The sequence below is a fragment of the Cetorhinus maximus genome, chromosome 16 (assembly GCF_964194155.1).
Source record: "Cetorhinus maximus chromosome 16, sCetMax3.hap1.1, whole genome shotgun sequence".
Taxonomy (NCBI): domain Eukaryota; kingdom Metazoa; phylum Chordata; class Chondrichthyes; order Lamniformes; family Cetorhinidae; genus Cetorhinus; species Cetorhinus maximus.
In genome coordinates this window covers 18459212-18487120 of record NC_135894.1, presented here as the reverse complement: position 1 = coordinate 18487120, position 27909 = coordinate 18459212, and the positions used below count along the sequence as shown (strand labels likewise).

Sequence of the window (27909 nt, the reverse complement as noted above, 5' to 3'; positions counted from 1 at the left end):
GGGGTATTAAAAGAAAATTGAGAGACCCAAAATTTTCATTACAAGGTTCCACTAAAACAGAACTACTTTACAGTCTTCTCTCACAATTTTGCGTTTAAGAAACCACTACACTATGAAAAGATATGGTTCGCCATGAAAGTGTTTATTTCACCAAATTCCTGTAAAATCTGAACCTTAATTGGTCTGTTCAGTTTTACAACACCAGAGTAGCAAAAGTGCCCTGGGAATATTGTTTAATGATTCAGTATACATATATTATGTGCACATTAAATACTGACTCTGTATGTTCCTAATTCTACGTTCTGATTATAACCACTTTGTAGATCACTCGAAATTATAATAATGTTAAGGTTAATAACCCCTGCCCAAATTTTCTAAGTGTTTTTTTAAATACTGCCAAATTAATGCACAACTATATAACGCACTAGGTCTAATTTTTGTTTATGTAACCATAACGTCTCTTCTTTACAATATTAAAAGTTTTATACAACTAGTTACAGAAATGAGGATAGCATAAACAAGTTCTTTGTCAATGCTTTGGTGATCTGCACAATTATTTTTTTTTTAACCAAAGACTCAGAGTATAAGACATTAAAAAACACTTTGTGCAGATCATTCACCTTCTCTACAAAGTATGCCCTTTCTGAAATTTGTTCTTTAAAAAGTACATGATTTCACAGAAACTTTGTACAATAGATCTTATGCACAAATTCAATCCTATGACAAGCACTGTGCCACGAATGAAGATTTTTCATGATTTTAATCATTCACCAAGGCTGAACTTGGATGTTCTTTGAAGGTAAGGATGGAGTTGATCAAAGTTACTTGACTTAGTCATTTCTCACATCACAGTCAACAAAAGTATTTTTGTCAAACTTCAAAAGTTCAAATTGAGGGAAACATTTAAGCATTCTATTTTCCTTCTTTTGCCTAATCCTGGACATGCACCCTCAACCTCAGAGAGGCCAGCAGGTGAGTGATAATCTCCACCGTCAATCTTACTCATGCTCTAATGATAGATGATAGTTCCATCCAAAAGTCCAATTTCTGCTAATAAGGCACCAACAACCCAATGAAATATAGATTTAAATCATTCCCGCCCTCTCAACCTGTCACAGATAAACATCTGTCTTTCATACTTTTTCTGTTCCTTGCCCCTCCCCTGGCTCTGTACTTGCTTAAGAATCGTTCATCTCTAACACCTTCCAGTTCTGATGAAAGGACTTTGACCTTAAATGCTAAATCCATTTCTCTTCCGCAGAGACTGTCTGACCTGCTGAGCGTTTCTAGCATTTTCCAGCATCTACTTTATTTTGCTTTTGAAAAGGAATTAGCTGCAATTTTGAAGAGTGAAACCAGTCCAAATGTGATGAGGATTTGAACCACTGCACGCTAGAATTCTTGATTAGAGGACAATATCATCTCCTAAATGACTGACAGTACGGTCCTTGCATTGTGATTGGTTTTGTGCTCAAAACAGTATACGTTTTAACTTCTGAACTATGGTTGTGTCTTTGCAAATGTTTCATGTGCAATATTGTACTTGCAACATGATCAACAAAGGATCAAAAGGAGGCAAAACAATCAGGGAACAGTGCAAAAAGGCGGGGCAAGGATGAGTAAAACTTGACTATCATAACAGCAAGACTTAACTGCGACTGGGAAAATAAATCAACAGAGAAGAATATAGTGAGAATAGAAAATACATAGAATAAACCCATAGCGAAAGGAAAGCAGATTATAAATAAAACCAAAAATAAATACTAAGAAGCAGATGATTAAAAATATACAAAATGGGTGCAATTATTTTGAGCCATGTTGGTACTGTAATATCTCATTTGGTATTTGTAACTAACACTGAAAGTACAGTGATTGTAATGCTGTATGCCTCCTGGAGAAGCAATTGTGTTGTTTTTTTTACCTTCCACTGAGAACCACATGCGTAAGGGCTATGATTTTACTGCATGTCATGTTTATACGTCATTTTTCACTTTAAAAATAGTGCTGTTCCCATTAATAAACATTGAAACACGAATGCACGATAAACCCAAATTCTGTATACTGTGTTGCCAATTGTGGTACTGACAATTCAAACAACTAACACTCAAGAAACTACAGACCCAGGAAAATCAAAGTTACAGATATCTAGGCAGAACCAGGCTAGGTGAGAGTGCATGTAGGTGAGAGTGCATGGATGTGTATGTGTGTTCACACAATGAAAATCAGAAGATCTGCTGTTCAAACAAAATCTTTTCAAATCCTGGAGGCGGAGGACTGTAAAATTCACTGAACTGGCAATCCAAAATTGCACTGTCATCAACTGGAAAAGAGAAAGATAAACCATCAGATGATTAAATATGTGCACGGTATTACTGACTGGAATTAAAAACCAAGTTTAAAATGTAAGGAAATCTGATTTGTTCATTCGCTGCTCAACCCACTGAAACTGACAACAACTTATATTTATATAGCGCCTTTAACATAATGAAATGTCCAAGGTGCTTCTCAGCAATATAAGTCACGTAAAAGATATTAGGTCAGATGACCAAAAGGTTGGTCAGAGGTAAGTTTTAAGAGCTGTCGTAAAGGAGGAAAGCATGGTGGAGAGGCAGAAGGGCGCGGGGAGAGAATTCCAGAGCTGGGGCCAAGGCAACTAAAGACACAGTCACCAATGGTGCAGCAATTATGACCTGGAATGCATAAGAGGCCAGAATTAGAGTACAACAGATGTGTGGGGTTGGAGGAGATTACAGAGATAGGGAGGGGCAAGACCATGGAGGGATTTGAAAACAAGGATGACAATTTTAAAATCAAGATGTTGCTTGACCAGCAGCCAATGTGGGTCAGTGAGCACAGGAATGATCGGGGAACAGGACTTGCTGCGAGTTAAGACATGGGCACAGAGTTTTGGACAATCACAAAACAGTGCCAGTACTTTGCTTACTGCAACTTGCTATGATACAACAAGGCATTGTCAACCAATATCATCAGATCTGTTTTGCAGTAATATGGTGCTGCCCATTTAAAATGCTCACAAGCTTTTAACAATGGTGCTTTGTTACAGCTGGCCTCAATTCCAGAACCAAAGGGTTGTAAACATGACTAAATACTGTGCGGAATCACTGTCAATGTTCAGTCCCCAGTGGCTAACGGACACTATCTGAAATAACACATTAATTTGTGTAAAAAGTCAGGTACAAAATTATGTATTATGATCAGATCAGCCAGAAATGATTCCCATGTAAGCTTGAGTTGAGGTCAAGCTGCATGCGTAAAAGTAATCATGTTATTTGAAATTGATACTGAAGGAGGAAAATAGAACAGCTTTATTTTACAAAGGAATTGGAACTCTGCCAGCTCAGCTATAATCTCAGTTATAAGGTTAAAATGCAGACTTGTTAAAATAAATTGCGCTTCAAAGGGGCTAGGACAATATCCTGACAGGGATGTTAACTAGTGCTGTGGGGGAAGGGTTTAATTTGGTAGCAGGGTTGGGCACGAGGATTAAACATCAGAGAGGAGATACAAGGTGTACTGGGAGGCACAAACAGCATCAGAATAAAGAGTGGTCGAGAAATAGGAGAATTCAGACAGAGGGAAATGAGAGGCGAACCAGGATGGGAATACATGCGTGTGTAAATGCATGCGTGTGTAAATGCATGCGTGTGTAAATGCATGCGTGTGTAAATGCATGCGTGTGTAAATGCATGCGTGTGTAAATGCATGCGTGTGTAAATGCATGCAATGCAGTAAATATGGTTGGTGAAATACAGGCACACGTAGTCATACTGGATTATGAACAGACCTGACTCAAATAAGAATGGGCACATAATTTTCCTGGCTACAACACATCAGGAAAGATAGGGAAGGACAAAAGAAGGGGGCAGGAGGCTTGAGAGGTGGCAATATTGAACAAAAAAATTATGATAGCACTAGAAAGAATGATGTACTTAAGGATTTAAAGACATAACCCATTTGGTTAGAAGCAAGGAACAATACCAGAGCTATTACACTACTGCTTGTATTTTATCGGTCACCAAATAGTGAGGAGGAGATTGAGGAGCAGATTTGCGGACAAATGCAGAAAGGTGCAAGAACTCTATGGTACAGCAAGTCCTCACTAAAAGTTGTAGTTGCATTCCTGAAAAGTGCAACTTTAAGTCAAACAACTTTAAGCAATTTTCCCATCACAACCAATGTTAAAGCTGTAGTTAGGTTCTGTAGGACCTTTCTCATCGGAAAGAAAAACATTAAAACATTATACCATGTAAGTTGAAATGCTTTACATTGCTAAATCCCTTTTAGAAGAAAATATACCAGTGGCTAGATGGTCAGTAACCAGAGGACACATTTGAGGTAATTAGCAAGAGAACCAGAAATGACACGAGGTAAAAAAGTTTAAACAGCAAGTTATGATGATGTGGAATGCACTGCTTGAAAGGGTGTTAGAACCAGGTTCAACAGTAACTTTCAAAAGGGATTTTGATAAATAGAAACATAAAAAAATTGCAGGGTCATGGGGAAAGAACAGGGATTAATTCCACAGCTCTCTCAAAGAGCGGGAACAAGCACAATGAACTGAATGGCCTCCTTCTGTGCTACATCATTCTATGAATGTTGTCCAGGACCGAAGCTCTGGAATTCCCTCCCTACACCCCTCCACCTCTCTACCTCACTTCTTCAAGATACTCCTTAAAGCCTCCATCTTTGAAGCAGCCTAAAATCTAATAGCTCATGTAGCTCTGTGTCATATTTTGTTTTATAGTGCTCCTGTGAAGTGCCCGAGGATGTTAAAAATGGCAAATGAATATAAAGCTGCTGCTGTTGTTGCAGTGCCCCTTTCACTATTGCACTGAAGCATCAGCCTAGATTACATGTTCAAGTCTTGAGTGGAACTTGAACTCAAAAATGCTGACTCAGAGGCAAGAGGGTTACAGCTGACACCACAAAGAAATGAAGGCTGATGGACTATCTCCAATGTGTTAGGTACCTGGACACTGCCTGAAGAGAAGATGGTGGGCGAGGTGTCCCCATTGCAAAGCAGTTGGCAGGACTACAAAAAAAAAATCAAAATTCCTTCAAAGTTTCAAAATATCTATTTTTGCCTTTAAGTTTATTCCTGTTTCTCCCCCACTCCCTGCATTTAGCAGCTCTGAATGGCCACTGTATATGGACAAGTTTTTTGCTGAATGCAAATTGGGCAGTGATGACAGAAAAGGGAAGTCTTACTTGATTATACTGCCACTTTTAACAACCTTTGTATCTGCACACTGAGCTCTACTTCAAAATCCTACAATTTTATAAACATTATGTAACATTATGTAAACATAGACTGTTAGTGGGATCCCCGATAACATCTTCTGCAACAAAGGCACAGATGCTTATTTCACTCATTGATAAGCAACCTCATTGTGTCCTCTGCATCAATGAATGTATAATTGACACCTGAACCAGACTCTCTGCTTTAAGTTAGCACAGAAATACTAAACTAGACTGCAATTTAGATTGACATCCATTCTGATCCTTTCCAAGAAAATTGGGAAACACACTTTTTGACTGTGCTCAAAGATGTTCAACTGATAAACCAACCCAATATCCCAAATGATAATTTGGGAAAAAAGTGACAGCGGAAGATTGGGAAAATCATACAGAAATCATACAGAAAGCCCAAAATGTCTATATAGGAAGAAATCACAACCTTTTATAGACCATAATATCAGGAACATAAGCCCCTCCACTTTATTCCGAATCTAGTGACAGTTAGTACGTGCCTGCTATCTTTAGTCTGGCCAGGGGACGGCTGGCTGTACAGGCCAGCAATGTGACTATAAAAGTAATGTTCTGCTCCATCTAGTTGAAGTGCATGCTGTCTGACTTGAACCAAACTGTGAAAACACCAGGCCAAGATTGAGACAAACATTCCCTGGAAGGGGTGTCCTTGAAATCCTGATTGTTGTTGGAAACAACATTGCGAAATAAAGGGATGCTAATGCTACCTTTGAAAAACGCACTTCATTTGGTGCCTCTATTCACAGGGTACCAGTGCTGGCAAAGATGATAAAAACAGTGACTAGGATTTAACACTTAGGTTACATCTACCATTTCTGGCCTGGCTACAAGATTACTCATCCTTACCTTACCTGAACAGGTAATGTGGGACCAGGGACAATCCCAATTGGACTGGCAAAGAATTTGCATTTTCTCCACAAACATAATTTTGGAGTAACTGTACATGCATAAATTCTGAACTCATGTTGTCTGTTGAGCCTTGCCATACAAATAAGCAGACCAATAACAAGGGGACCATGTTATGTTGTGTTACGCTGTACTATGCCATACTGTGTTGCACTAGTTTTAATTATACCAAGCAGTGTTATGTTATTCTACACTAGGCTGTGAAATGTTATGCTATGTAATGTTACTTTATGCGCTACACCTGATTTCAGGTTCTCTGGTTTAAGAAATGAAAATCATTCAGTAAAGGAAAATCATCCAACTGATCAATATCCAATAGCCTGTGTTAGAAACTGCATAAGTGTGATCATTGGGTGAGGTCATGATCAGGTTGAATTTGATGTTGTACAGCTACTGACTTGGTCAAATAGTTTGCCAACATTATGTGGGCTATTGTGAAAACAAGAGGGAAACTGGCACACTTGGGACCATAAATGAGCACCCCCTTCAAAAGAGGACATAAATGGTGAGGAAAGGGCAAAGTTAACATTAGGGAAAATAAATCAGCTTTTAAAGCATTTAGATTTCAAATTCCATCAATATAGAACATTTTCCAAAGCAGGAAAATGTTTAAAACACCAACAAAAATACATTTTTGTGCTGGCTGAACGCTGATCCAATAATTGAAAATAAATTACAATTCCAGCTCAACTTCACCTGGGTCACAAGGGTCTGAGTCAGCTCGCACACAGTATATCCTGTACTACCGATCATAAATCTTTGTAGTTAGCACCCCCTAGTGTTTGAGAGATCCCCCGGTACTGATGTGAAACAGCAGCACCAGCACTGAACAACTCCAGCTTTTTGGCCTCTACATTTCTGGTACATTGGAATCCAAATATTAAAAAAATATATCCTCCCCTCCCCAAAAAAATACAGTCTTAAAATTATCTAATTTGAAGCAAGGTCCACAGTAGCTTTATCCATTTCAGCACAATCATACTCCAGACCATATTTTTTGTGATGAATCTTTTCCTCAAGAAGTATTTCTTCTGACTTGGCTTCCTGCTCAATTACTAATTCGAGCTAATCAACAGAGGAGCCAATTAAAAGATAGAGAGCCAACAGATTTTGCTGTTACTAGTTCTGATGAAGTTTATAAAGAGCCTGTAGTCTAAGCTCCTGGCTTAATCTGTTTGGGGCAAAGGTTTTTTACCTCCACTATATAGAAGGGGTAAATATATAGAGTAGTTCACTTTGAGTTCCCTCTAAGCTCTGTGGATGCGCAGCCACACACCAATCTTAAAGAGATCACACAGTGCAACAGGCCACACACAACAAAAAAAAAATTACGAGGGAACATTGCTTCAGGCCACAATCATCCCATGGCTCAACATGGTAATAGCAGTAGAAGCCTAGGAGCAGGTTTCCTGCCTGTCTCTGTCGGGGGGTGGGTGCGGGGTGGAGATGAGGTAGGGGAAAGCATTTTGAAATGGAGGGGCAAATGGAATCAACAGTCTATATTTCTTTCAGTGGGGAAAAGGGAAGATCTTTGAAATTGTCTCTAGTTTGCCTTCCATGTGTGCAAAATAACATTAGAGGGTACACCACCAATGATTGACATGAACTCTTACCTCTTTGCTGCCAAGATAGCCCAAGAGGGTAGGCTACTACAGCACTGGATGTTCCCAACATTTTCTTTTACCGAGTAAGATACCCAGCAATGTATGTGCTGCAGGAGTATCCAAACTCCAGCATCATTTGGCTCCTGGGCTGAAGAAATCCAATACTCAAAGAATAAGTAACTCAATCCTATTTGTGCTTATAACATACTCGATGGTTTTTTCTGTTTAGATTTCATGGGCTTGAAAGTTTAAAAAGGGTTGTTCCCCGCGCTGTTGCCTCTAGTGGATATAAACACAGCTCAGCAACACCAAATACATGAAAATTAATGAGAACATTAACTTTGTATGTGGTCCTCGAGGTTCCATACTACACACCTATGTAGGCCATGAAGACAATAAACTTCCAACATTTCTGTACTGCAATGCGTAAATTGACTTACCATATACAACCGGATACACTGTGCCCCTAATTCCAGATGCTGGACAATGCATATTTTTTCCATTCAAATAAACGTTTAGTTCCACATGATCATAAGTGAGCCCCTTGTAAAAAAAAAGTAATTAAATCTAATTAAGTCACTGTATAATTCTGTAGCTAAATGCAACTGTAATAAACTAAGGTTCAAGACAAATATTCAGAATTCATAAGCTTTATTTCTAAAACAGATTTTATGAAAAACATTAATATTGTGAAATACTAATCTCCTTAGTTGTGCCTCCCTTCAAATTAATTCACGACCACTCTACTGGGAATGACATATACAATATCAGAAAACTGGTGTCAAGTGACAGCTGGGTAACAAAGCACAGCTGCAACCAGTTCATATCTGAAACAGCAGTCCTGAAAGGTGGTATGAATTTATATATTTTTTAAAATCTGGATGTTTAAAAAAAAACAGTTGATTCTTGACTCATTCTGGGGTAAGTTCCTAGTAATCCCCCATTATTTTTCCCCAGTGAATGCCAGCAAGCTACTCAACATTTGGGGGCCAGCATAGACTAGCTTAATGCTGTCCCTACGCAGGATAACTATCAGGAGCATCAAACCTGCACTGATGTTTTCCGCACTTTGTTCAAGAATTACAAGGCCAGGTCTAGCACCCCTCCTTCTCCTGCCTTCTCTTCATCCCCCAATTCCTCCTCCCTCAAATGCTACTGCCCTGACTGAAATAGGGTATCACAGTACTACATTTTATTTTATTTACATTAAAAAATAGCATAAAACAAAAAGTATTTTCATAAAGTTTCATTCAAGAAAATGTCATTTTCCGAGTTTAAGGTCTGAAATGAACTTTGGGAGTAATAATACATTTTGCAATGCACCAGCCAGAGTGGAAGTGTGACCATGCAGTGTAGCAGTAAATTCACTGCAACACAGTAATTACATTGTGCTTATCAATGGAGGAAGGCTCTTAGTAAATTTTAAAAAGCCAGCATCAATAAATTTATATGGGTATATTTCCAGTTTTTATTTTTTGACAGACAGAATTGTTAACATTAGTAGTTTGGTAGCTGCGCACGGCCTGATTATGTGTTACTGTAACATTAGCTACAATGATGAAATGGACATTATATTTTTGTAAAACAAGAAAAAGTGAAATCAGGAATTTGTAACTTTTTAAAAAGTACTTTCTAGAGAACTGTTTGAAATTAACACATTGATTTGTCTTTCGTTTGTCACATGAATGTGTGATCATTACGTTGACTGTGGTAAACTGAAAACCACCTCTCGGGTGGCCTTCTGGTCATTTTTTTTTGGTTCATGGAATGTTGGCATTGCTGGCAAGGCCAGTATTTATTCCTCAAACCTAATGGCCCTCAAGAAGATGGTGTGAGCTGCCTTCTTGAACCATTTGCAGTTCATGTATTGTAAGTGCACCCACAGAGCGGTTAGATAGGAAATTCCAGGATTTTGACCCAGTGACAATGAAGGAACGGATCAGAGGTGTGAACCAAGCTTCTGCCACAACAAGAATAATAACCTGCATTTACATGGCGCCTCTAACATAGTAAACCATCCCAAGGTACTACACAGGAGTGCTTTCAAACAAAATTGACACTGTGCCACAAGAGATATTACATCACGTGTCCAAAATCCTGGTCAAAGAGGTAGATCTTAAGGAGCATCTTAATGGAGAGGGGTGAGATTTAGGGAGAGAATTTAGAGCTTAGGGCCAAGACAGCTTTGGTCCCCACGTCACCAGAAGCAGGGTCTTTACATTGAACTGATGGTTGAAGCTACAGGGAGAGCTGAAGTCTTCCTGCCCCTCCCTGTACAGAGAGGGATGCAACTTCACTGTCACTTACCTGTACTTTTCTTAAAGAAACAGTGCACATGTGAGAAGCAACACTAGCTTCAGCTGCAGCAACCAGAGCTATAGGGGAATCGGGGAGAATTACGCAAAAAAAAAAGGTTTTCTATTAAAAGTAAAATAAAGAGCTGCAAGGAAACCGTTGAAAACCAAAAGCCCAAGCTAGTATCTGCAAGTCCTAAATTCCTTCTTTCTTACCACAATATCTCCTTCCTGAGGAATACTGTTAGCTGGAAGTCTGTTTCGCTCTTCATTATTGTGATAAATAGCTCCATCGTGCCTAAGCACTAAACTTTGTGCATCCCGACCAAATGGAATCTGATTAAGGTTGGCTTTTTGTGTAGCAACTCCAACTCCCCAGACTCCTGAAATAGAGTAAGTGTGCAATATGGTTACAATTCATATCAGTTTCCTGAAATCTAATCTACAGCTAAGTTTGCTTCAGTTTCTTGAAAAGCCTAGTACATGTTTAAAAGCAACCTCAGAAAATTTAATACATAAGAGCCTTATAATAATACATTAGAACCACAATCCAAGATTCCCTTACAATGGAAGTATCACACCAAATAATTTAAGAAAAGCAATAACTGCTATCCCGTTTGTAACAAGATTTAAAAAATAAGAGATGCATAGCACTGATATACCAACATATTGTGCCAGAATGGTAAGGAATGGGCTGGCATATAGAATTCCCTGCACCATTTAGTTCATTATTTTGTCCAAGATGATAGGAAAATGAAGAAAATTAAGGCTGGGAATACCACAATCCAACAAATGCAGAAAGAGAAAAAAAATCAGCATTCTGGGCTATTCGCTTGCTTTCTGGATGGGCTCTACAGCAGCCCAGTCTAAGCTATGCAGCAGTTCACCACCCAATTGTCTGACCACTTTATATCTACCACAAAGTAAGACTGGGGAAGAACTTAATAAAGGGGGAAAAAAATATACACTTTATAAAATAAAAGGAAGAGAAAATAAAAACACGCAAATAGTTCTGCCATTTTTAATGCATAAGGGTGCATGGGTACATGGAAGCTTATAATTAAGTTGGCCTAACCTTTTATTTGAAACAAAATACAGGTTTACTGAAAGGGAATTTCCCTCCAGAACTTGCTTACAATTTTACAGACAGAGGAAAGGGAAGAACTTGCAAATATGTAGCATCTTAGCACAGTGCTTTCAAATCTTTTTCCATCAGAGTGTAAGCCTGCGCCAGATAGGGGATTAGAGCGGTGATAGCAGGGGCACCGGGGGGGGGAGGGGGCGGGGGGGTTGAGAGAGTGGGGAGGGGGCAGGGAGGGTGGAGAGCTGAGAGAGTGGGGAGGGGGCAGAGGGTGGAGAGCTGAGAGAGTGGGGAGGGGGCGGGAGGTGGAGAGTGGGGAGGGTGGAGAGTTGTGAAAGTGGGGAGGGGGCGGGGGGGTGGAGAGCTGAGAGAGTGGGGAGGGGGCGGGGGGGGTGGAGAGAGTAGGGAGGGGGCAGGGAGGGTGGAGAGAGTGGGGAGGGGGCAGGGAGGGTGGAGAGAGTGGGGAGGGGGCAGGGAGGGTGGAGAGAGTGGGGAGGGGGCAGGGAGGGTGGAGAGAGTGGGGAGGGGGCAGGGAGGGTGGAGAGAGTGGGGAGGGGGCAGGGAGGGTGGAGAGAGTGGGGAGGGGGCAGGGAGGGTGGAGAGAGTGGGGAGGGGGCAGGGAGGGTGGAGAGAGTGGGGAGGGGGCAGGGAGGGTGGAGAGAGTGGGGAGGGGGCAGGGAGGGTGGAGAGAGTGGGGAGGGGGCAGGGAGGGTGGAGAGAGTGGGGAGGGGGCAGGGAGGGTGGAGAGAGTGGGGAGGGGGCAGGGAGGGTGGAGAGAGTGGGGAGGGGGCAGGGAGGGTGGAGAGAGTGGGGAGGGGGCAGGGAGGGTGGAGAGAGTGGGGAGGGGGCAGGGAGGGTGGAGAGAGTGGGGAGGGGGCAGGGAGGGTGGAGAGAGTGGGGAGGGGGCAGGGAGGGTGGAGAGAGTGGGGAGGGGGCAGGGAGGGTGGAGAGAGTGGAGTGAGTGGGGAGGGGGCAGGGAGGGTGGAGAGCTGAGAGAGTGGGGAGGGGGTGGGAGGGGTGGAGAGAGTGAGGAGGGGGCAGGGAGGGTGGAGAGAGTGGGGAGGGGGCAGGGAGGGTGGAGAGAGTGGGGAGGGGGCAGGGAGGGTGGAGAGAGTGGGGAGGGGGCAGGGAGGGTGGAGAGCTGAGAGAGTGGGGAGGGGGTGGGAGGGGTGGAGAGAGTGAGGAGGGGGCAGGGAAGGTGGAGAGAGTGGGGAGGGGGCAGGGAGGGTGGAGAGCTGAGAGAGTGGGAAGGGGGCGGGGGGGGTGGAGAGCTGAGAGAGTGGGGAGGGGGTGGGGGGGGTGGAGAGCTGAGAGAGTGGAGAGGGGGCGGGGAGAGAATGGGGAGGGGGCAGGGGGGTTGGAGAGCTGAGAGAGGGGGAGGGGTGGGGAGGGGGGTAGAACTGGGAAAAGGGAAGGGGCAGAGGGGGTGTAGACCTATGAAAGCAGGGGAGGCGGTGTTTAACTGCCAAGTTTTTACAACAGTATCACCTACTTTTTCACTGGCTTTTTTGGAGCAGGAATCAGGCCTCAAAGATCATGTAGTTAGGCCATACCCAACATTGGAAAAAAAACACAGGGGCCTAGCAGCCGTTAGCACTCAGTCCAAGCTTCATGGCAGCCATTGCTTTCTCAGAGCTTGTTACCCCAAAATCCCGCTGGGGGGTCACGACCCACAGTTTGGGAAGCCCTGTCTTATTAGGACATCTTCAGAATAATCAAAGTACTTCACCACTGCTGAGTGGTCACCATTTTGAAGTACAGTCGCCATTATGTCAGGAAATGAATTCACTGGGAACAGGGATGGCCTCTACAGGAGATCCCCTTAAGAGGATCGTGGATTAGACAAATATACTGTACACATTTTAATTCAAGGAACTGGAGGGAGGAAGGTGGCATTAATACATGAGAAGCTCAGTTGTGTAGACGGCTGGTTTGTGATGCAGAGTGACACCAACAGCACAGGTTCAATTCCCGTACCGCCTGAGGTCATCTATGTCAGCCTTCTCAACCTTGCCCCTTGCCTGAGGTATGGTAACCCTAAGGTTAAACTCATCACCAGCTGTCCCTCTGTAATGAGAAAGCAGCTTATGGTCCTCTGGGACTACAGCGACTTTCACTATTTCATTCACAGTAGTACATTATGTGGGACACAGAAGAGAGACACATTATGACAATAGGTTTATTTGGTAGAGTGTAATTATTTTTGTCAGACACAATTCCTGGCAAATTCTAACATTTATATATCATCTTTAGCATAAAAAAAACCCCAAGATGCTTCACAGGAGTGTAACCAGACAAAAATGGATGTCAAGCCAAAGAAGGGGTGGTCAAAGAATTGGGTTTTAAGAAAAGTCTTAAAGGAGCAAGGTGGAGAAGCAGAAGTTTATGCAGAGAATTCTAGGGCACATGGCCAAGGCAGCTGATGGACAATGGTGGGGGAAAAGAGATATGGGGGAAATGTATAAGAAGCCAGATGGCAGTTGTTTCCACTAAAACTGGAAGATTGCTGGGTTGAATGTCAGCTTATGCTCCAATTGAAAGTTCATAGTTCATTTTGAAACAAATAAAGTTTTGTTCAGGTTCCAGCTCAGAGAAGACCTAAGTAGATCACAGGTGGGATAGGAGAACCACATTTAGATACCCGGAGGAAACAATGATAGCCGGCATAGGGAAAATGTGATGGTTAAGCCTCGTGGTCAAACTGGTTACGAATGCACTCCACGAAACAGCCATTAAATGAGCATAGTAGGGCAGCCCTAGCTCTGACATTTTACTGACCTGTTGATTGGACTTTGAATTCAAAGTAACTTTTGTTCTGATGCAAAGGTGCATTGGCTAAGCAGCCTCCTGTGCCACATATTCTTCGCCCATTTTTCACAATAACAACATCAGTTCCTATGAAGACAGGCAGAATTAATGAGCTGAAGAGAATTAGCAATATGAAAAAAATACAAAAGCATTTTCAAAGATAAATTCTGTAGTGCAGCAAAGCTTGATCTTTCCTAAAAGGCAAAGAGAATCTTGCACTTAGGTAGTGCCAAGCATAACTAATGAAGTCCTTTTGAACTGTAATAGTCACTTCTGTAATGTCAGAAATGTAATAGTCAATTTGTGCATAGCAAGCTCTCACAAACATCATGATAACGACCAGATAATATGCTTTAGTGATGCTGGCTGAAGAATAAATAGGGAGAACTCATAAGAAAGAGGAGTAGGCCACATGGCCCCTCGAGCCTACACTACCATTTATCTAGATAATGGCTGATCTTCAACCTCAATTCCATTTTACCAGAAAGTTTCACATGTCTTTATTCCCTTAGGGTCCAAAATCTTCAATCCCAGGCTTGAATATAATTAAAGGCTCCCTGGGGTAGAGAGTTCCAAAGATTTACAACCTTCCAAGTGAAGAAAGCTCACCTCATCTCAGTCCTGAGTAGTTGTCCCCTTATTCTGAGACTATGCTTCCCAGTTCTAGGGATCAATTGAATGATGTTTCAATGAGATCACTTCTCATTCTTCTTAACTCTAGAGTATAGGCCCATTCTACCTAGTGTCTCCTCATCGGATGACCTTGACATCCCAGGAATCATTCTAGTGGACTTCTTTGTTGCAACCCCCCCTAACCCCGCCTCCTCCAAGGCAAGCATATCCTTCCTTAGGTATGGGGACCGAAACTGTCAGGATACTCCAGGGTGGTCTCACCAAAGTCCTGTACAATTGCAACAAGACTTCCTTACTCTTGTACTCTAGCCCTCTTGCAATAAATGCCAACATACCATTTGCAACCCTAATTGCTCACGGTACCTGCATATTAACTTTGTGTTTTTGTACAACAATGTCCAAATCTGAATATCAACATTTAATAGGTTATCACCATTTAAAAAATATTCTGTTTTTCCAGCCTTACTACCAAAATGAATAACCTCACATTTGCCAACATTATACTCCGCTTGCTACTTTCTTGCCAACCTTACTTAACCTATCTATATCCAGTCTGTGGCCTCCTCTCAGCTTATTTTCCCACCCAGCTTTGTATCATCAACAAACTTAAATACATTTCAATTGGTCCCTTCATTTAGCTATTTATAGTTTATATTAATGAGTTAAGGCCCTGGCACTGATCTTTGCTGCACCTTATGGGCAAAAATGGCAGCTCAACATCTCTAGATATAGGGTTTTCAGGCAGGATTCCGGTGGGGGGGTGGGGGGGGGAGTTGGGGTGTAGGATTATTGGTTAAATAGTCAATTACAACTGTGAGGAAGCATGATACACTAAATGAGGCAATATGGGTTGAGCTCAGAAATAAAAAGGGGGCAGCCAAGCCTCTAGGAGTGTACCATAGACCCCCAAAAAGTGAGAGGGAGATAGAAGAGCAAATATGTAAGCAAATTTCTGAGTGTAAAAACAACATGGCAATAATAGTTAGGGACTTCAACTACCCTAATATCAGTTAGGATACAAACAACGTAATAAGTGCAGAGGCCACAAAATTCTTGAACTGCATTCAAGAGGACTTTTTTAGCCAGCATGTATCAAGCCCAACACGAGAGAGTGCAATTCTAGATTTAGTCTTTGGAAATGAAGTTGGGAAAGTAGATGAAGTAGCAGTGGGTGACCATTTTGGAGATAGTGACCAGAATACAGTTAGATTTAGCATAATTATGGAAAAAGATAAAGATAGAACAGGAGAAAAAGTTCTAAATTGGGGAAAGACAAATTTTACCAAGCTGAGAGGTCTGGCGAAAGTGAACTGGTTACAGCTACTCGAAGGGAAATCAGTGACAAGATGGTGGGAAGCATTCAAAAGCAAGATTCTACAAGCACAGTGTAGACATGTACCCACAAAGAAAAAGGGTGGTACTGCAAAATCTAGGGCCCCCTGGTTATTTAGAAGCATACAAGATAAGATAAAGAAAGCTTATGACGGTCACAAAAAAACTTAAAATACTGTAGAAAGCCTAGGGAAGTATAGATAGTACAGGGGTAAAGTAAAAAAAAGTAATTAGGAAAGCAGAGAGGATATAAAAAAATATTGGCAGGTAAAATCAAAGAAAACCCAAAGATGTTTGACGAAAACATTAAGAGCAAGAGGATAATTAAGGAAAGGGTGGGGCCTATCAGAGATGTACATGGTAACTTGTGCGCTGATGCTGAAGATGTGGGCAAAGTTCTCAATAAGTACTTTGTCTTCACTAAGGAGAGGGATGAAGGAGAGGAGATATTCTAGTTAAAGAGGAGGAGTGTGAAATATTAGATACAATAAGCATAGTGGGAGAGGATGTACTGGAGGGACTGACAACCTTGAAGGTGGATAAATCACCAGGGCTGGATGGGATTGCATCCCAGGTTGTTAAAGGAAGCCAAGGAGGAACTAGCGGATGCTCTGAGGATCATTTTCCAATCCTCACTAGATACAGGCGAGGTACCAGAGGATTGGAGGTCTGCAAATGCTGTACCAATATTTAAAAAGGGTGCAAGGGATAGGCCAAATAATTATATTTCAGTCTGACTTCAGTGGTGGGCAAATTATTAGAATCAATTCTGAGACACAGGATAAACTGTCACTTAGAAAGGAAAGGAATAATCAGGGATGGTCAGCATGGTTTTGTTAGGGGAAGGTCGTGTCTTACTAATTTAACCAAATTTTTTTCAGGGAGTAACAAGGAGGATTAATTTGAGGGTAATGCACTGGATGTTATCTACATGAATTTTATTAAGGCATTTGACAAGGTCCCACATGGCACACGGGTCAGAAAAGTAAAAGCCCTTGGAATACAGGGGAATATGGTGTGGTTGGATTCAAAATTAGCTTAGTGACAGGAAACAAAGGTTGATGGATATTTTTGAGAATGAAAAACAGTTTCCAGTGGCATTCCACAGGGCTCAGTGTTTTGGCCTTTGCTGTTTGTTGTATATATTAATGACTTGGACTTAAATGTGGGTGGCAAGATTGGGAAATTTACAGATGACACAAACAATTGGCCATGTAGCTGACAGTAAAAATGATATCTCGGCTCCAGAACGATATCAATGGTTTGGTTGAGTGGGCAGAAAAGTGGCAGATGGAACTCAATCCAGAGAAGTGTAAAGTAATACATTTGAGGAGGGTAAACAAAGCAAGTTTTAAGAATAAATTAGATAGATACATGGGTGGGAGAGGTCTGGAGGGTTATGGACTAGGTGCAGGTCAATGGGACTAGCGGAATAATATTTCGGCACAGACTAGAAGGGCCAAATGGCCTGTTTTCTGTGCTGTAGTGTTGTATGGTTCTAAGGGAATACACAATAAATGGGAGGATATTGGGAGGGGTAGAGGAAGTGAGAGACCTTGAAGTGCATGCCACAGGCCCCTGAAGGTGGCAGGACAGAAGGATAAGGTGGTAAAAAGAGCATATGGAATGCTTTCTTTTATTGGACAAGGTTTGGAATACAAAAGCAAGGATGTAATGCTAGAACTGTATAAAATGCTGGTTAGGCCACAGCTGGAATTTTGTGTACAGTTCTGGTCACGACATTACAGGAAGGACATAATAGCCCTGGAGAGAGTACAGAGGAGATTTACAAGAATGCTGCAAGGGCTTGAAAGTTGCAGCTATGAGGAAAGACTGGATAGTCTGGGGTTGTTTTCCTTGGAACTGAGGAGTGACCTGATTGAACACAAAAACAGAATTACCTGGAAAAACTCAGCAGGTCTGGCAGCATCGGCAGAGAAGAGTTGACGTTTCGAGTCCTCATGACCCTTCAACAGAGGTGTACAAGATTATGAGGGGCCTAGATAACGTAGACAGTGATGCCCTGTTTCCTCTAGCAGAGAGATCAATTACCAGGGGGCACAGGTTTATGGTTATTGGTAGAAGGATTAACGGGGACATGAGAAAAAACTTCTTCACCCAGAGAGTTGTGAGTGTTTGGAATTTGCTGCCTGGTTTGGTGGTAGAGGCAAAAACCCTCAACTCATTTTAAAGGTACTTGGATCTGCAGCTGAAGTGCTGTAACCTGCAAGGCTACAGTGCTGGAAGGTGGGATTAGAACAGGTGGCTAGTTATTGATTTTTTTCTTCCTCAGCTGGCGCAGACATGATGGGGTGAATGGCCTCTTTCTGTGCCGTAACCTATGTTCTATGGGTGCTGCCGCTGGATCTCAGCATTTGCCCTATCATACTCCACAGGAGAGTACTGTGTACCTATCTGGCAAAGTTCATCACACACACATCTTGTTGGCACTCAACTGAATGCAACAATGTGGATTATAATTGGAACACTCTGCTCAATCCTCTTCCCCTGGCTTCCTGTCCTGGCAAGCATCACTCTGCCAAACATCAGCCGACTGACGAAAACCCACAAGCTGGTTGAAACCGTCCATGCTGCACGTCACTTAGTACTCCATGATGACCTGTTCAACCCACCTATTGCCAGCCTTCCATCTCAGCACTCCATATGGAGCACCCTTCGTGAGCAAGACCTACCAGCAGGCATCCTTATGGATCAAGAATGAGAAACACAGGAAGTCACTAACAAATTCCTTGTGACAAACCCCATCTGTCGAATAGCAGGCTTTGAGCTACCACAGTGAGAGTGGTCCTTGTTAAACAGGTTCAGGACAGGACATGACAGGGCCATATGCAGCCAACCTCCACTACTGGGACCTCAGCACAAATTCCTTATGCATTTGTGCAAAGACACAAACAATGCTGCACATTACCAAGGAGTGTCTCTTCTACAGACTAAGTGGTGGACTAATCACCTTAAACTCAGTAAATGAGAAGGCTATCGCTTGACTTTGAGATTTACATTCTCCAAATAATAAAAAACTGATATAGATTGTAAATAGTTAAGGTCCAAGCACTGATCCCGCTAGTTACAGCCTGCCAATGTGAAAAAGACACATTTATCCCTACTCTCTGCTTCATATTAGCTAACCAATCTTTTATTCATGTTAATATGTTACCCCCCCACCACCATACCATATGCTCTTATCTTATCTTACCTTACCTTTGATGTGGCACTTCATCAAATGCCTTTTGGAAATCCAAGTACACCACATCTACACGTTCCCCTTTATCCAACTTGATTGTTACTTCCTCAGAAAACTCTAATAAATTGGTTAAACATGATTTCCGTTTCACAAAGCCATGTTGACACTACCTGGTCTCATTATGATTTGCTAAGCATTCTGCTATAACCTCCTTAATAATGGATTCTAGCAATTTCCCTATGACAGAAATTAGGCTAACTGTGCTACCACAAGCCACAACTGACTTCTATCAAACTCATTCTACAGCAATTGTTGTTACAATGGCTACTTTTATTTTTCAATATAATTCTATGAGTAATGTGATATTAAAAAACGTCAATATTCCCTCCAGATTTAGCTATGGGCTTCTTTAGATCTGCTGCGGTACATCAGGGGTTAAAAATGGGCTTCACACACAAGAATCTTCCAGCTTATATTTTGTTGCTGAAATCAGTGTTTGTTGTCCAAGGGAGGAGCTTAGTCTTTCAAAAGAAAACATCTTTCATGATTTGCTCAAATATATTTTTTGTTTGGCCACCGTTCTTGAATTTTAAGTTATTTAAATTTATTGGAACCTGATGATTTTCTGAAGCTATTTACAAGCTTGTCTTTTCTTTATCGATCAGGCTTTGTAGAGAATCTGTCAGACCAAATAGCTTTTGTAGTGGTGAAAAAGAAAAAACTACTTGTAAGGAAATTACTTACATCAGTTTGTTTTAGCAGAGCAATGGTGATTTTATTTTAAACTACACAAGGAACTGAGGTTAACAGCCAATGTAAAAATATTTGTTGTATTATACTGAGACTTTTGTTGCTGTTTAACAAATTGTTTGGGAGTTAAAGACAAGGAAAAGTGTTGTGTTAATTTAGCTGCCTTCCAAAGACAAGGAGGATCCTTGGAGACACAGGAAGGAAACAGGATATGAAATTAACCAAGATATCAGGGCAAGTGAAAACAATCTCTAGGTTGTAGGGTGGAATCATATGTATATTCTACAGTAATAACTGACTGGGTTTGCAAATTTTTATAACTCCATTCTTTTGAAATTATGCGATTTTCTTCTTCAAGGCAACATATAAATCAGACCTTTATAAATATCAAAACTCAATTTTAGTGTGCAGCCTCATCTCCATCAGAAGCACCCTTTAGATTATTAATTTTGCTTAACTACAATTAAATGACATCACAGCAATTTCAACCTTGGAGAGCATGAAGCAACCACTCTAGTAATAATAATACTGACTGGGAGAAAAAAAAATCACAATTGCTATTTTCCCCATTTCATCTTTACTAGGGCAGAAATAAAATCAAAATACTGAAAGTTCACTCTATGAACATCATGCATTCCTTACTGTCATCTGGCTGATTTTTAGTTAATGTTATGCATCTGCTTGTTTTATGTGACCACTATCAAATGCAACAGTATGACTGCTGCTTCAAAAATCCATGGGGATACACATGATGTGACCTGAACAGGATCAGTTTGAAATTAGCTTTATTTAATCTCTACCATAAATTAACACACAAGGCTGGCAGTTCAATAGGACTTCTGTTGAGCTTCTTCTCCTGTAGTTTGTCTGTGCTACTACTAGTCATTAAAGAGATACAATGAGAGACTGATGGGGGTGATCAGCATCAGATAAAATAACTGGCAGTGAAACTACTCTTGGTTACCACATGAATAATCAATGCCATAATTTTGCAGTCTTATAAATATAGTAAGCTTTCGTGTCATAGTGTTGTGATTCTTACAATTTATGCTTGAATGTGACAGTCAATAATGTCAGTTCAATTTTTTAAAAATTGAACCTAGGGAATTGTAAACTACCTGACCAGCATATAAAATACAGTAGAGTGCATTTTATGAAAAACGTTCTTTACCTTTTCTGGAATTGAATACAAAGGACCAAATACAGTCGGACTTCACTATAACAGAAGCCCCTCCTTCAGCCCTCAGAGACAACAAAAAAAGATTGATAAAGCAGGGTGTTCACTATAATAAATTTCAATTGGAAAATTTAAGCAATTACCTACTTGGATTAAAAGATCGCTTTATGTTATTCATAATTCTCCCAATGCACACTATTTCTAATTTATTAACCAGTCCAAAAAGACTCTCAGTTGTAGGTAATGACAGTTTCGTACAGCTGTTATTGCCTTTCATCCAGCGAAGGGACAGCTGATTCTGTGCCTCATCACCTGCACATTGCCTCATCCTCTCCCCAACTCAGTCAATGATTCAGTCATTTCCTCGTCATTCAGTGTTGTTCATGTAAGTACTTGGTTTTCCCTAAATTCAGTGCTCTGTCAAATTTGTTTCTGAAATTCCCAGTCTATCACATTTCTCATTAATAGACGGCATCTCCTTCTTTTGATGGCCAATATTCTGCATGCTTAAAGCAGTTCATAAAACACATTTCTGACATCTGCTTCCATGCTTTGTATATGCAGTGCATGCCTTGCTAATGCCAATCTGGATTTTTTTTTAACCACTGTCCATTCACTCTATCATCTCCCTCAGTAGGAACTTACTGCATGAGGATTTGAAGCCCTGAATAACACTCTGGTCCATGAGCTGCAGGTATTAAAAGTGGGGGTGGCGGGGGTGTTGGTGGAGAATACAGCAAGGGAATACACAATGAATGGTAGGACTCTAGGAAGTACAGAGGATCAGAGGGACCTTGGTGTACACATCCACAGATCCCCAAAGGCAGCAGCACAGGTAGAAAAGGTGGTTAAGGCAGCAGATGGGGTACTTGCCTTTATTAGCTAAGGCACTGAATATAAGAGTAGGGAGGTTATGTTGGAGCTGTATAAAACACTAGTTAGGCCACAGCTGGAGTACTGTGTGCAGTTCTGGTCGCCACACTATAGGGAGAATATGATGCACTGGAGAGGGTGCAGAGGAGATACACCAGGATGTTGCCTGGGCTGGAGTATTTCAGCTATAGTGAGAGACTGGATAGGCTAGGGTTGTTTTCCTTAGGGCAGAGAAGACTGAGAGGGGGCCTGATAGAGGTATACAAAATTATGAGGGGCATAGATAGGGTAGTTAGGAAGAAACATTTCCCCTTAGCAGAGGTGTCAATAACCAGGGGGCATAGATTTAAGATAAGGGGCAGGAGGTTTGGAGGGAATTTGAGGAAAAATGTTTTCACCCAGAGGGTGGTTGGAATTTGGAACACACTGCCTGAGGGGGTAGAGGCAGGAACCCTCACAACATTTAAGAAGTATTTAGATGAGCACTTGAAATGCCATAGCATACAGGGTTACGGGCCAAGTGCTGAATAATGGGATTAGAATAGATAGGTGCTCAATGGCCGGCACGGACACAATGGGCCGGAGGGCCTGTTTCTGTGCTGTATAACTATGACTCTAATGCATGGTGACTACTTTCAAGTCATTAATCTTCGGTTACACAGGGTTTGGTCAATGCACAGGAACACCTGGCAGCTTCGAAGGTGCATTTTTCTGTCCAATGATCTGATCCATTCAGTCTAATATGCCTGCTTTATGAATAATTAAAAAGAAAACAGGGCAAACAATCGGTTCCATCCATGGTTCCCAAGTAGAAGAGTAGCTCGCTGATTGCTTTGTTTAATGCCAGCATAGGAATCTCCAGCATTAGCTGAAGGCTTACTTAGAGAGAGCTAATGAAGGAAGTCCGGTTCTTTATAAGAAATGGGACAACATCCATCAGTCATGCGTTAGTCACCAATGTGTTAATACCAGCCTTTTCCGACAACTGTCTTAAATCATGCCGCTGCTTAATGTGATCCAGCCATCCATCTGAACATGCAAAGTTTTTGATGCCTAAAGAACAGGCAACATTTTTCAGTCTTTGCACCAATTATGACACTAAAAATTATCATGCAGTTTCATCAGACCATCATGAATTGCAGAATAGATTTCTTCTTTCTAGATCGGCATATCATCTTTGATGACAGCTCACCTGGTCTTTCCCCTGTTGGCTCACATGGTTGCTCTTTGCTGAGTCAGGCTCTGTGCGGATTGCAGCTTGTGATTTCCCTTCCTGGTCCTAGCCGTTGATGATTTGAAGTTTTGTTTTCAGAGACAAGGACTATCTTTAAGTTGTCATCTTCAGCCCCAGTATCTAGCTGGTTTGTGTGCAGATGGTGGGCTGCCTTATCAGGCAATGAATGTACAAATAATGCAGGATTCATACTACAGTACGTTATTCTACGATTAGTTTCATCTTACATTCCATTATTGTATCAGGGTCAGTCCTGGTTAACCCTGATAAATGTGCTTATTGTGGTAATTACTGTTGGAAAAAGAAATTGAGTCTTGCCATTGGGAACATTAAAAAGGATATAGTGAAGTTATACTACACATACAGCTCAGCAACATGCCTATTTATTTGAGAAGGCAAAGCAATGTAGCAATGTATTTTTCTTTTCTTGGAACTTGGCATTAACAGTCGGCCTACTGTCATGTAATTCACTGAGAGGGATCCATCATCTTGCTTAATAATACATTTTCAACAAGCTCCGCCCAATGGTAACCAAAGTAGTCCCATCAGGGAGCATTTCACAGCTATGTGTCACTTTTGAACAATGTCATCTTTGAGTGCTTCGTCTGGTCCATCTTCACATGACTGAAAGATGAGGAATGTTGTGGGTGATAACTGCTTCTCATTGCTAACTGGGCATTACTAGGTTATTTCCAAGGTAGCTGCTGCTTATCCATTTTGAGTGCATTGTTTGGTCTGTGGAAACAATGTAACTCCAAAATCTCAGTCTCCTTTGATTTGTGACATTAAAGATGATGATGTTATAAATCAGTTTCAATTGAATCTTGATACAAAAATAAAATTCCTTCGCAAATACATTGGCCAAAAAGTAAATGGGGAAAGATTTGTTTATATTTATTACATAAAATTAACCTATATATGCAACACTAGCAGGAAACATACTTGTCTTATATTTTGTCTTGGGAAAGATGTTTTGTTCTATTTTTGTCTCTGAGTTGCACCATAGGAATTAACAAACTGAGCCACAGCAAAATGCTACCTGCCAGTATAATGATTCCTTAGCAATTGTACAATTGAGTAATAAAATACAACATGAGTATCCTTCTTCTGGGGTGGGGGAGTGAGTTCTCATTTTTATGTAACACATTCCAGAAATGGCAATTATTATACTTATGTTATAGAGTTTATAGAGTTATACAACACAGAAACAGGCCCTTCGACCCATCCTGTCCATGCCGGCCATCAAGTACCTATCTATTCTAATCTCGTTTTCCAGCACTTGGCCTGTAGCCCTGTACGCTATGGCATTTCAAGTGCTCATCTAAATATTTTTTAATTCTAGAGTTTAGAACCTCGAATGCTGACAGCATGACACGAATGGAGGAGTGAAATAAGTAGGGGATTCACAATAAACCAGAATTGGAGAAAAGCAAAAAAGGACCAACAAAAACACACCACGTGATAGAACATCTCGGTGAGGAGAGAACAAAAGATGGTTAATGGGGCCTTTCTTTTTTTATTATTCATTCATGGCATGTGGATGTCGCTGGCTAGGCCATCATTCATTACTTGTCTGTTCCCACACTATCCCAAGGATTTGAGGCATAGATTAATTAGGATGCTCTGAAGAAGAGTCATACGGAGTCGAAACGTTAACTCTGTTTCTCTCTCCACACACGCTGCCCGATCTGAGTTTTTCCAGCATTTTTTGTTTTTATTCCAGATTTCTAGCATCCACGGTATTTTGCTTTTAATTAGGATGCTGCCTGGTATGAGAAAATACAAAGACTTGAAAAATTTGGACCTATTTTGTTATAAAAATACAGATCATGTGCTGAAGCAATGAAAATGTTGAAATTATGGGACTGGGTAGATAGAAGCAGGCTGATTCTGATATTCTGGTTAAGAATGAAGAAATTGAAACAACATTAAATGTTAGCGATGTAGAACAGAGGGCAGGAGAAACCTCTTCACAAGGAGTTCTGGGGTTAGTGACTGAGGTAAAAGTTATGTCAATATTTGAGTTCAGGTTAGATAGATGGATGAAAGAAAAGGATTCAAAAGAATATAACAGGATGGGTAAATGAAATTTGAACTATTTGCTCATGTGGATGAAAAAGACCCACAAGGACTGGCTGAGCCAAATGTTCTATAACCTCTATATATTTTTTGCTGAACGTTACTGTTAGAGAATTGTGTTATGGTGACTGGAATGGCTATTAACAACGTGATCGACATGATTCAGGTTATGTAATAATGATTATTAACTCTCTGATACCACAATGCCCATCAACATTGCCTTGTATCACAATGCTTAATGACACTGCCTGATGCCACAATGCCCACTGACTGCATCTGATTGTTATGAAAATGTCTAATTTCATGATTCATATGTTGTAGGAATATAACTTTTAGTTTTGGGGAAATTAAATTTGAAAATGTAAGGTAATTGAAACTCTGGAATTCTGAAGTTGCTGAAGAAAGAGACATGCTGTCTAAGCTTTTTGTCTTGCACTCATCAAGACAGATCGCAAGATTACCAACAGTAAAGGGAACAATAATTTATACTGCATGAGAAGAGAGTGCTGATTGGTTAGCAAATGGACTCTGATTGGTCGAGGTGTTGCAATGGACAATGCAGCAGGGAACAGTTAATTACCAAGCTTTTGCTCAAATTCAAACCAGGCAGGTTGACTCTGATTGGTCAAGGCATTGCCATGGGGAAATGAACCAGGGAATGGCTGTCCCCCAAGCTTTTATTTAGTTGAAAAAGCCGCAATTAGACAACACTTGTTGAACAATCCTGACTGTGCTAAGAATTAAACTGAAAACCAATATAAGATTATCAGTTGGGCTCGCAGTGTGGCTCACTTACGCATACTAGAAGCCACGTATATTCACACATGGGGCCCTATCCTTTGCAGACAGAAGGAGCATGTCTACGCATTGCACCCTTTTCAGCAAAACTCAAGTTCTGTACTACCAGATGACTAATTCAGATGTTGCCAGGTCACCCAAGGTATTTACATATCAAAGGTCCTCCCATGTGTACTTACAAGGACAGATTTAGAAGAGTGAGAACCTTAGACTGGCAGATAGCTGTGGAACTGAAGACGGTAAGTCTGAGGAGAATTGCCCTGTCTTTGTTAGAGATGTGGATTATTCATTTAATTCCCCAGATCAAAGGTAGATTGGAAAGCAACTGGTAAACAAGGGAAAGTCTTAAAGTATCCATATACTTGTCAGGTCAAAGGACAGGTTTGGGAAGATAAAGTCAATTAGTTTGAATCTCTATCTGGGACATCCCAGGGTTGCCATGGGGATATGTCGCAGGGGAAGGCACCCTGTTATGATTGGTTTATCTGTGTTTTCTCACAGACACAGGCAGAGAGAGGAAGCTGACAGCAGTGGGTGCTTAGAAGCAGCTGAGACCAGTTGCAAAGGGTTAACAGAAGGGTGTTTTCTGACTTTTGGAGTCACTGAGCAAAAAAGCAGTGAAGTCCATGCTTGAGCTGGGGTGTCCACAATCATGAGGTGTTTAGAGAGAATTGGAGAGTCACCTGGCTGAGTGCTAATGGAAGGACTCCAAGATATCTCGTACCTTGGTCCCACGAGAAGTGAAAGAACCCTCAAGATCCTGGAAAGTATAGGGAGCTCTTGGGTAGAAAAAAATAGAATGGGGAGTGACCCATTAAGATTTTCAGCCTTAAGGAATAAGTGTTTACAAAATGTAGTGTTAAGCTAATAGTACTTGCTTTGTTTAATTATTGTACAGTAAAAATTTTTGTTTAAAACATGAAATCTTGTGGCGTAATTCTTTCAGTTAATAAGCAGGACTTAGAATTTATTTGTTAAAAGTTAGTGATCTCACTCAAGATCATGCCACATTGCTCACTGACACTACCTTGTATCACAATGCTTGTTGACACTGTTCGATGCCACGCCATCTGGTATCACAATACTTAATAATGCCACAATGCCCATCAACATCACTTACATCACAATACTTAAAGAGGCTGTCTGATGCCATGATGATTACAGACATCGACCAATGGCACAATGACTATTGGCACCATATGCCAATACCTGCCAAGCCAAGCACTGCACTACTGACACTGGGTGATTTAGGTTTTGAGATGAGCGTTAGAGTCAGTGGTTCAAGTTAGGTGCTTTTGGGTTAGTGGCCAGAAATAGGGATTACAATTCGTGTTCGGGTTGGTGCTAGGGTTAGAAACAGCAGCAGACCCATATTAACAACATCATCAATTAGTATCCAATAACAGTGAAATCAACTCACAATCTGAGGGCTTCACATCTGCGTCAAAACAGTGGGCTATTAACCTATATAAAGTGTTGCAGTTGTGTTTAAATTTAGATGAAGCATATAAACTCTTATCAAAATAAGAGGCTGCCACCCATCTAGAGTGACGCTCAGGAATTAAATGATGAGGAAGTCCACTGGCGGCTGATTTACTTCCTTAGGTTAACAGTAACAATAATTGATAAATCCGGCCGCTCGCTGACTCACCCATGTGCTGTGTGTCTAACTGGACAGCGGGCATTTCCTTGAGCTGAATGTGTCCGGAGCCTCCATCTCCACACCACCTCAGGCAACACAACACCGAAGACGCCATCTTCCCAACACTCAACCCACAGACGTCACACGGCGTCCGAACGTATACATGACGTCTCGCACAACCGGTCCGACGCACTGACATTACCCTCG

The 27909-nt window shown here is 41.3% G+C and overlaps 1 protein-coding gene across 1 annotated transcript; it reads right to left on the bottom strand.

Annotated features, from left to right (window-relative positions):
• Positions 1-121: 121 nt before the first annotated feature.
• On the bottom strand, positions 122-27909 carry LOC144691396 (SPRY domain-containing protein 7). The gene is made up of 5 exons (XM_078559444.1): positions 27712-27909; positions 13953-14069; positions 10310-10476; positions 8240-8342; positions 122-2320 (listed from the first exon to the last, which is right to left on the bottom strand). The coding sequence occupies exons 1-5, from the start codon at positions 27899-27901 to the stop codon at positions 2223-2225; spliced, it is 675 nt and encodes a 224-aa protein (XP_078415570.1). The 5' UTR covers positions 27902-27909; the 3' UTR covers positions 122-2222.

Excerpts from the sequence above, each read along its gene's own strand:
- LOC144691396 (XM_078559444.1), bottom strand. The coding sequence starts at position 27,901 with ATGTCAGTGCGTCGGACCGGTTGTGCGAGACGTCATGTATACGTTCGG. Across the intron at positions 14,070-27,711 it reads GTTAGACACACAGCACATGG|GAACTGATGTTGTTATTGTG; the intron begins GTGAGTCAGCGA and ends CTGTCTTCATAG. Across the intron at positions 2,321-8,239 it reads AGTGTATCCGGTTGTATATG|TTGATGACAGTGCAATTTTG; the intron begins GTAAGTCAATTT and ends TCTCTTTTCCAG.